The 10,567-nt window shown below is 41.8% G+C and overlaps 1 protein-coding gene across 1 annotated transcript; it reads right to left on the reverse strand.

The window, feature by feature from the left end:
- Positions 1-6,224: 6,224 nt before the first annotated feature.
- zdhhc22 (zinc finger DHHC-type palmitoyltransferase 22) lies at positions 6,225-10,475 on the reverse strand. The gene is made up of 3 exons (XM_058400122.1): positions 10,303-10,475; positions 9,059-9,616; positions 6,225-8,963 (listed from the first exon to the last, which is right to left on the reverse strand). The coding sequence occupies exons 2-3, from the start codon at positions 9,612-9,614 to the stop codon at positions 8,677-8,679; spliced, it is 843 nt and encodes a 280-aa protein (XP_058256105.1). The 5' UTR covers positions 9,615-9,616; positions 10,303-10,475; the 3' UTR covers positions 6,225-8,676.
- Between the last annotated feature and the right edge of the window lie 92 nt (positions 10,476-10,567).

Here is a 10,567-nt window from a genome sequence, read left to right on the forward strand (position 1 = left end):
GACTCAGCCGGGCATAGCCCCAAAGAGCGACGTAGGCCCGTCTTCCCGTGGGCCCACCACCCGCAGGAAGGAGCATAAGGGGCTGGTGCGATGTGTTTTGGGTAGCAGTCATGGGCAGGGGCCTAGACGACCCAAACCCTGGTTAAAGTATCTGGCTCTTGGGACATGGAATGTCACTTCACTGGGGAGGAAGGAGCCTGAGCTGGTGGGGGAGGCTGAGCGGTACCAGCTAGAGATAGTCGGGCTCGCCTCCACGCACAGCCTGGGCTCTGGAACCCAACTCCTTGAGAGAGGTTGGACCCTCTACTACTTTGGAGTACCTCATGGTGAGAGGCGGTGGGCTGGGGTGGGCTTGCTTATAGCCCCCGAGCTCAGCCGCCATGTGTTGGAGTTTTCCCCAGTAAACGAGAGGGTGGTTTCCCTGCGCCTTCGGGTGGGGGACAGGGGCCTCACTGTTGTTTCGGCTTACGGGCCGAACAGCAGTGTTGAGTACCCAACCTTCTTGGAGACCCTACGAGGGGTGCTGGAAGGTGCCTCGACTGGGGACTCCATAGTTATACTGGGGGACTTCAACGCCCACGTGGGTAACGACAGTGTTACCTGGAGGGGTGTGATTGGGAGGAACGGCCCCCCTGATCTGAACTCTAGGGGTGTTCTGTTATTGGACTTCTGTGCTAGTCACAGTCTGTCCATAACGAACACCATGTTCAAGCATAAGGGTGCCCATCAGTACACGTGGTACCAGGACACCTTAGGCCGGAGGTCGATGATCGACTTTGTCGATGATCTGACCTTCGGCCATATGTCTTAGACACTAGGGTGAAGAGAGGGGCTGAGCTGTCAACTGATCACCACCTGGTGGTGAGTTGGATCCGCTTGCAGAGGAGGATGCCGGACAGACTTGGCAGACCCAAACGTATTGTGGGGGTCTGTTGGGAACGTCTGGCTGAACCCTCTGTTAGGGAGGTCTTCAACTCCCACCTCCGGGAGAGTTTTGACAAGATTCCGAGGGAGGTTGGGGACATTGAGTCTGAGTGGACCATGTTCTCCTCCTCCATTGTTGATGCAGCTACCAGGAGCTGTGGCCGTAAGGTCTCTGGTGCCTGTCGTGGTGGCAATCCCCGAACCCAGTGGTGGACACTGGAAGTAAGGGATGCTGTCAAGCTGAAGAAAGAGTCCTATCGAGCCTGGTTGGCTCGTGGGACTCCAGAGGCAGCTGATGAATACTGGCAGGCCAAGCGAGCTGCAGCCCGGGTGGTTGTGGAAACAAAAACTCGGGTCTTGGAGGAGTTCGGGGAGGCCATGGAGAAGGACTATTGGTCGGCCTCGGGGAAATTCTGGCAGACCGCCAGTGCCTCAGAAGGGGTAAGCAGCTATCTGCCAGCACTGTGTATGGTGCTGGTGGAGAGTTGCTGACCTTGACTGGGGATATTGTCAGAAGGTGGAAGGAATACTTCGAGGATCTCCTCAATCCTACTGACACACCTTCCGTAGAGGAAGCAGAGGCTGAGGACTCAGAGGTAGATTCATCCATTACCCAAGCGGAAGTCACTGAGGTAGTCCAGCAGCTCCTTGGTGGCTAGGCGCCGGGAGTGGATGAGATTCGCCCTGAGTACCTTAAGTCTCTGGATGTTGTGGGGCTGTCTTGGCTGACACGTCTCTGCAACATAGCATGGCAGTCAGGGACAGTGCCTCTGGACTGGGCGACCGGGGTGGTAGTCCCTCTTTTTTCCGAGGGAAAGTCTATTCCAGGGTACTGGAGAGGAGAGTCCGTCCTTTAGTCGAACCACGGATTCAGGAGGAACAATGCGGGTTTCGTCCTAGTCGTGGGACACTGGACCAGCTCTATACCCTTCACAGGGTGCTTGAGGGTTCATGGGAGTTTGCCCAACCAGTCCACATGTGTTTTGTGGACTTGGAGAAGGCATTCGACCGAGTCCCTCGTGGCATCCTGTGGGAGGTGCTCTGGGAGTATGGGGTCCGTGGCCCTCTGTTAAGGGCTGTTCGGTCTCTGTATGACCGGAGCAGGAGCTTGGTTTGCATTGCCGGCTGTAATTCAGATCTGTTCCCAGTGCATGTTGGACTCTGGCAGGGCTGTCCTTTGTCACTGGTTCTGTTCATTATTTTTATGGACAGAATTTCTAGGCGCATCCAGGTGGTGGAGGGAGTCCGGTTTGGGGACCATAGGATTTCGTCTCTGCTTTTTGCAGATGACGTTGTCCTGTTGGCTCCTTTGAGCCAGGACTTACAGCGTGCGCTGGGGCAGTTCGCAGCCGAGTGCGAAGCGGCTGGGATGAGGATCAGCACCTCCAAATCCGTGGCCATGGTTCTCGACCGGAAAAAGGTGGTTTGTCCCCTCCAGGTTGGAGGGGTGTTCCTTCCTCAAGTGGAGGAGTTTAAGTATCTCAGGGTTTTGTTTACAAGTGAGGGAAGGATGGAGCGTGAGATTGACAGACGAATTGGTGCAGCAGCAATGCGGTCCATGTACTGGTCTGTTGTGGTGAAGAAGGAGCTGAGCCGAAAGGCGGAGCTCTCGATTTACCAGTCGATCTACGTTCCTACTCTTACATATGGTCATGAGCTTTGGGTCATGACCGAAAGGACATGATCCCGGATACAGGCAGCCGAAATGAGTTTTCTTCTTAAGGTGGCGGGGCATTCCCTTAGAGATAGGGTAAGGAGCTCTGTCACGTGGGAGGAGCTCGGAGTAGAGTCGCTGCTCCTCTACATCGAAAGGGGCCAGTTGAGGTGGCTTGGGCATCTGTTTCGGATGCCTCCTGGATGTCTCCCAGGGGAGGTGTTCCGGGCATGCCCAACCGGGAAGAGACCCCGGGGAAGACGGTGGAGGGACTATGTCTCTCGGCTGACCTGGGAACGCCTTGGAATTCCCCCGGAAGAGCTAGAGGAAGTGGCTAGGGAGAAGGAAGTCTGGGCATCCCTGCTTAGACTGCTGCCCCCGCGACCCGGCTACGGATAAGCGGGAGACAATGAAAATGAAATTTAAGGGTGTATCAATTGATGTAGTTGATTGATTTTCAAAGACACATTTATCTTTTTATTTATTTGTAACATATTTATTCAAGGCAGCTTAAAGACTCCCCATATTCATCAATAATCAATATATTCTTATATTTGATTATCACAGTAGATTAAGTAAACAGTCACTACATATTTAAGATTTTGGCCATATTCAATCTTTTCTAAAATTCAGTATGAACAGATTAAGTAAAACCAAAATATTTTATAATTTACTTATTGCAGTAGCAGAATAACACAGAGCATCACCAAGACAGGACAGCATTCTTATGTTCTAGATTTTCCCAGTCTACTTTATTCATCTGCTTATTAAGATGTTTCATAAAAACACCATTTAATGCAGAAAAACATCCATCAATGCATTATGCAGTCATAGCCTTGGGCTGATTCTCATATCCATTCATGCATCCGTTATGTCACTCCACTTTTTTTTCTCTACATTTATAGTATTGTAAAACTGTCCCTGTTTATCTGAATCATGTTTGGGAATTTAGCACTCCTGATTTAATTATAAACATCTAGATTTATACTTATTTGCTTACAGTAGCGCATTTCAGGTATCGTACTGTATATATGTTTCATGAATATTAGTCATGACAATTTTATGGAAACCTTGTGGGAAAAAAAACTGAATAAACAATATCGTTCAAAAGTTTCTTTCTTTGAATTGATTTCTACACTGCCTTGAATATGCCATTACCTGTCGTGGCTTTCACTTTTCATCTAGACTAATCGAGGTGAAATTATTTAAAAGATGTCCAGTTGTAGTCCACTAATTGCCTATAGAAACTTTCAAGTTCTATGCTCTTTGTCAATAAACATGCAACAAATATTTTATAATGGTAAAATTCTTTTTAGTGTATTCTGGACCTTCAAAATAATGACTCTTTGTAATGTTTTCCTCTTGATGCTAGATCTCCGTATTTGAATAAACAATTCTTTACAGTGAGATTTACAATGACCTACAATGACACTGAAATACAAGTGCCCTTTGTATTCATTTAATAACATTTGTGTTTTTCTAATATCAATAAAATACATTAGATTCAGGACAACTGCACATTAGTTCTGTTGTGTTTGTGTTGTATTGAGTAGTTAGAGTAATTGTCCTGTTTTCGACATTTTAGAGCTGAACTTGGGAACATTTGCTCAATTAAAAATCAAATCTGATATAAATCTTGTATTTGTGGCCTGCAGACGGTAGTGATACAAGTTCTCTTCTCTATAATGGAAACATTTGTACATATATCCCTGAGAATACATATTCAGATGAGTTTTTCTATATATATATATATACACATATATACAATATATACATATATATTTAATGTCTGTCTTGCCCATTACTACATTAGCTGTCCAGGTACTGCCTGAGGTCCTGCTGCAGGTGTTGTCTCTGGCTTTTAGCCTGAGGACTGGTGACTGGACATAAGACTCACTAAAACATCCATATTATCCAGGCACTGAGATATAAACTGTGTGTATGTGAATAAAACAGCCAGGCTGTAATCTATGCAGTACAGCAGATGTCTGAGTACTAAGCTCATGAAGAAGAGAAACTGTGTGTGAAATGGTCCAGGATGCTTTGTACTGTAGCAGGTAATGTGTGTACTCAAGGTAAGGTCTCTCTACAGGTCCTCGGCCTGGCTTAATGTTTTTCTCCATCCAGTTTCCATAGGATGTTTAAGCAGATGGATGAGCTGATAATAGCAGTAGCTCTGTACATTCTCAGAATTGGCCAAGCACCTTGTACTTGGCCATCAACCATCAGCCATCCTTTCATAACACAAACGTAACTGTGGAAATGAGTTTTTTCTTCCTCATCTAAGCTGTCATATAAGTTTTATTGATGTGGCATATTTGTGATTAAAGAATTTTCTGTTGAATTTCTTTTAATTTTATTAAAATGAAAATACCTGTATAAGCTCTGAATCTAATATATCAGACTATATCTAATATATCAAGTTCAATGAAAAAATGTAATTAATTGTTTGTGGATCAAAGTTTTTGAAGGATAATAATGGTGAAAATGCATGGTAATACGAAACATTTATATACATGAAAAAAAAATGAAACATTAGATCAATATTGAAACGCTGAAATTGCAGGCTGTATTTATTAAATACATATTATATTTATGCATATAGGAAAATTCTTTTTTAATATACCAGTTTATTGCAATCTTCACAATAAATTGCAATCAGCCCAAATAATTAGATGCAAAGCTCAATTAATTGTGCTAAGATTATGTAACAATAGTGACAGGACTATCTGCATAATGTGAGCTGTGCTCTAAAACAGCCTGGCCAACACTGCCCTCACCTGGCTGATGTGTTCTTCCAGAGACTGCGCCAAACTGTACTGAGAACACAGAAGGGGTTTTAACAAGGCAATAAGTTATTACCAGTCACTCCAAGTGACTTGAGGTGGTATTTCATTCCTCCCTGCAGTCATTACCTCCTGGGAGTCAGACCAAAAAATATAGTTTTGCTAACTCCCAAGCGCCCTGCAGTTGTTCTCATGCTGCTGTTAAAGGAGGCATAGCGAATAAATATTTCTATGTGACATTGTGGAATTCTAAATGGTCTATAGCATGGGTAAAGCCTGCCAGCATTGTCTTCATAAAAAGAGAACCTGCTGCCTTGCCAGAAGTTGATGGTTTAATAAATCTCTCACAGGCTGTGGGTTTACCCAGGAGAGGGAAGAAGAAGCTTTATAGTGTAGGTTCATAGCCAGTGGTTTGCTAATTTCATCCCTCTTACTGTACCCCATTACAAAGTCTTGTTGTGAGACTTTGGAGGCAAAAGTCGTCATGCAAATTAGCAGAGATGCAGGACAATTGTAAATGTATACACATAATAACATGACAAGGCCTGGATCAGGACCTTAATTGATCTATACTTATGATGGCCATTAGAAAAGGCATTGGTCAATAAGATAATGGTCACTAACAGCTTCTTCACTGAAAAAAAGGAATATGTGGTCAGTCAGAAATAGCATGTATATAGTTTATATTACATTTCTTAACGAAACATGGTTTCATTGCTTATATAAAAATTCATTTAAAAAATAAGAATGTGTGAAAGCTTGTAATAAATAGATTGAATGATATAGAGTGAGCGAGATCAATTCAGGTAGTTTTAACATAAACAAATTACATTGTGAAATCTGACAGGGATTTTGTCGTGGGTGGGAATTCTACCTAGAGTATTAGATTATACAGCTAAACTATGTGTGGTTGAATAGTACAGAGGTAATGTATCACTTAATATCAAAACATCAGTGCTGTAGATTCAAGTATCAGTTCAGGTGTGAGCTCAGTGCTTCACTTTCTTAATTTTATTTAGGGCTTTGAAATCATGCTGGATGTACAAAAACTAACTGTGTTACTTTTAGTCATTTCATTCATGTAGAACCAAGGCACACGCTTGAATGAAGTAAATTCTGTGAGTGTTTTGTTTCATTGTTGAAAAATCTTGAAAATGATTGTGTCCTTTTAACATAGGAAGGTTAGTAATGTGTGCTTGGTAATCTAACAAGCCTATCTGTTCAAGCAGCAAAACATACCAAACAGGAACAGGAGGTAAAGCAGAAGAAGGAACATAGTGGTGATTCTGTGAGATGCTGAACCAATGAGATAGACTTGCCTCTGCTTCTGTTCTGCAGACAGAGTTTTCTCATAGCTCGTCTCATATTTGTGAGTTATTATTTCACACTCCTGAGCCTCCGGGCTGTTTCCATTCATTCAGCAGCTTGTTGATATAAATGGACATGTGGAAGAGCTGTGATTAATTTTACCCTGACTTCAGTAAAATGCTTAGATACAGGATGCATGTAAGAACAATCTGTGACAGCTCTCTGAAGTGATGTAGATTAGTTCTCTCTAACTATTTCAGGTTGAAAAGGACTGGAGTCATAGTGGCCACTCATCCTACACACTGTCAGTGCCTGAACCAGTAGATGATGTTAGTGTTCCTTGTCTAACTTTTTTTGCTATAGCTTTAGGAACTTTAAGATCAACCTCATCCACCGTGTCTCCGCTAACTGCTAAATCTTCTGGAAATTCAAGTGGGTGACATAAGTAAGGTATATAAGAATAACAGTATATAGGAATAGATATGTCTAAACATCAGGCTGTTTGCTGGGAAATAGTAATGACATGCTGATGTCTAAAATTTCTGGCAGTATTGCAGTTCTTTAAGAGGCCACTTAACTTGTAAGCCTGAATAAACACATGTAAATGTTATTATCTAAGTTTTTTTTCCAATGGAAGATCTAAGATTTTTACTGATGGAAATCAGAAGATTTTTATTGATGGGAATCAGAAAAAAAAACCCTTTGCTTCAAAAACAACAAATTTCAGCTGTTTTGCTTGGATAGAAGTTTCACAGCAGGAGTACTGAGTACTGTCTATAGCCCTTGAATTTGTTGCTAAATTCTGAAAAGCAAAAAAAGTAAATTGACATTGCAACTGCTATTTTCATGGAAATACACAAATGGCAAACTTAATACTAAATACCATAGTATTAGCTATTACTATAGCTTTTAACACTGGGATAATTGCTTTGACATTCCAAAATTAAATGAGCAGTATTAAGTCTAAACATCAGAAAAGTCAGTTAAATAAATAAATAAATAACAGTTTTTAAAAAGCACAATGGAAGGAAGCTGCAAGTGAAAAATGAAGACTGCAATTATTCTGTTGCTAAAATTACACTTTCAGGGCTCATTAGCAGGTCCAGACTCCTCACTCCACACAAGTCTGTACCGTTCCTATTCATTGTTCTGTGCAGAAAAAAATCGCAGCAGTTAATATAATAATGTGCTTTACAATAAATAAATGAAATAAAGATTCGGAAACAGTTCTCCAGTTCCTGAACACATAATGACCGTAAATTAAATCTTCCACGAAGACCTGATCCAGTTAGGATGTAAATGGATGGCTGGAACACATTCAATCCATAATTTTATCTAAGATTATAGCAAGATGTGGGCAGAGTACAAATGACTCACAGGTTAAAAGTGTAGAAACATAAAACAGAGCATTTAAAACAAACACAAACCTCTGTCCCAGGGTGCTGCAATGTTGCACACTGCAAAGTGTCTATTATCAATATTATCACCTGTTTTTACTACTTTAAAAAGGCACAGTTGCGGGTGAAATGGCGGGTATAGCATGTTTAAGGGCTGTTAACACTGCTAATTGATGCATGAGGTGCACATACTATATTAATACTTACTCTCATGGTCACATCCTATACAAATATATATCTAAGAGTCTAAAACAATTGCTTTGCTTACTTTAATACTCAATGGTTTATGGTAGCTTGCTATATACTTAAATTGTATAAATTTAGCAGTAAATAGGGTGATCAAATTTCATGTGAGTGCTGCTTCAGATGCTGGTTATGATGGTTGTTTGTAAGATTAGGTATAAATCCCTTATTAATTCTAGTTGATCGAAACTATGGTCTTCTTTTAGAAAATCAACGTTTCATTTGAATAACACTGATGAACATGAATCGATGTGTTAATTCTAAGTGAGAAATGCCACTGAATCACTACAACAATGGAATCTCTTCACCTTGAAACAGCAGATTTCATATTAAGTCTTCATTTCTATGCACTTAATGAATATGGTCAGTCATGCTTGTGGTCTTGATAACTATGCCAGTTTCCTGGAGTGGTCTCCACAGTCTGTACCGGTAGAAAGAGGCCCAGTAACCAGCGGGAACCAAATACATCATTCAAATTTGATCGCCATGTTCCCCGGCTCTCCACTAGCTGCCCCTTCTGTAGCTGGCACCAGGTTTGTCCACGGGCCACAAGTAAGACTTGCTGGCAGCAGAAACCAGCGCTCACCAAACCAATGCCTAGCCATACATACAGCATGATGACCAGAAAGAACTGAAGGCCTGAGACGGTACCTACATGAGAAGAGGGGGAACAATCACAGATTCTGCAGGTAATAGTTTAGGAGTAGATATCTCTCCATTTTGAAAAGACCACAACAAACACTTACCGAGGAAGAAGTAACCTGTGGAGAGGGGCAAAAGTGTGAGGAAGGTCAAAGGGTTTTCGAAGGAGAGAGCATACTCTACTGTGAGATAGGCCACCCCAAGCACCAGCGAGTACAGGCAGGTACAGGATGTGTAGATACTGAACATGATAAAGTAGCGCATGTTCCTGTTCCCTATGCAGTTTCCCGTGAAGAAACAATGGTGGTCCCGTTTAAGAATGACTTTCTTACACAGTTTGCAAAAGTGACGGCCATTAAGGAGGTAGTGAGCGTCCACTCTGTCTGGACAGTCTGGAGAACAGACTGGAATAATGTTCTCATTGGCACTCTCTGCTGGGAACCATATAGTCATTGAGTAATTGCCAAGTGCATTAAACATAAAAAATAGTAAAATAGTAACGTGGAGCAGCATGACGGGACTCAACAAAACATTTTGGGTTTGGAAAATAGTGGGGATGAAAAGGAAGAAATGGAGAACAAAGGTGACGGCTGTGGCAGTGTAGAAGTAGGCTGGTGCAATAGCGTTGAGCATTCGCAGTTTCAGCATCTTGACGATCATACCTGCGGTTAGATGAGATAACAGAATATTGCTTACAACAATGACATCAGCTAAATAATGCTGAGACATTTTTATTTCATGAGAAGTTTATTAGAATGTATGGAGAAGCATTTATTCAAGAACATCCTAAATCCAAAATCTGTATTTACTGTTCTGATAAACAATATTTACTGCATAACACATCATGCTACTACCATTGCATTGTTGAAACTACTACATGTTATATTTATATTTACCAATCAACCCTTTCTCACTCTTAGAAATAATGGTCTAATATAAAAGGTGTATAATTGGACCTTAAGGATGATGTATATATTTGTATAGTTTGTCACTTTTATTTCTGAGACTGTGTACCTCTTCAATTTCCTCATAAGGGGTCAATAATCGTTTTTATCTTAATAATAATAAGTCCATTTTAGTTTAATGTTTTTTCCTCTGTGGCTGAAATCGTGTCGCTGAGAATATATGGCAACCTTTTTGTCGCAGCCAAGAAAACAGGGTTATTCCACGTTAAAATGGATCTGAACTGCACTTAATGCAGCACATCAGAAACTCTGAAATCTATAGGCTACATCAATTCCATTCGTTTAAATAGCATCAACAGGACACACACTGCATGTCGTTATCTACATTGCGTCTTACATAAGATCAATAAGGGGAACCATTTCTGGTCCATATACGCTTTTACCTTGTCAGATGATTATATCCGTTGAGCTGATTTTTCAGTCCTGGAGCTCATGTCTCACGCGTGCATTAAACTGGGAAATTCATTCACTCATTCAGAAAAAAAGGGGGGAAATTACAGGTTGCCAAGGCGATATGTGTGCATCTGCCATGCCATACCATATTTCCGTCGTGTGCAGATAGTGTAGCACCTCCTGTTGGTGTGGCAACCTTATCTGGAAGAAAGCACTAAGAGGATGGGAGCAGACAAGGACAATTAACCCCATCTG

The sequence above is a fragment of the Hemibagrus wyckioides genome, linkage group LG09 (genome assembly GCF_019097595.1).
Source record: "Hemibagrus wyckioides isolate EC202008001 linkage group LG09, SWU_Hwy_1.0, whole genome shotgun sequence".
Lineage (NCBI taxonomy): Eukaryota > Metazoa > Chordata > Actinopteri > Siluriformes > Bagridae > Hemibagrus > Hemibagrus wyckioides.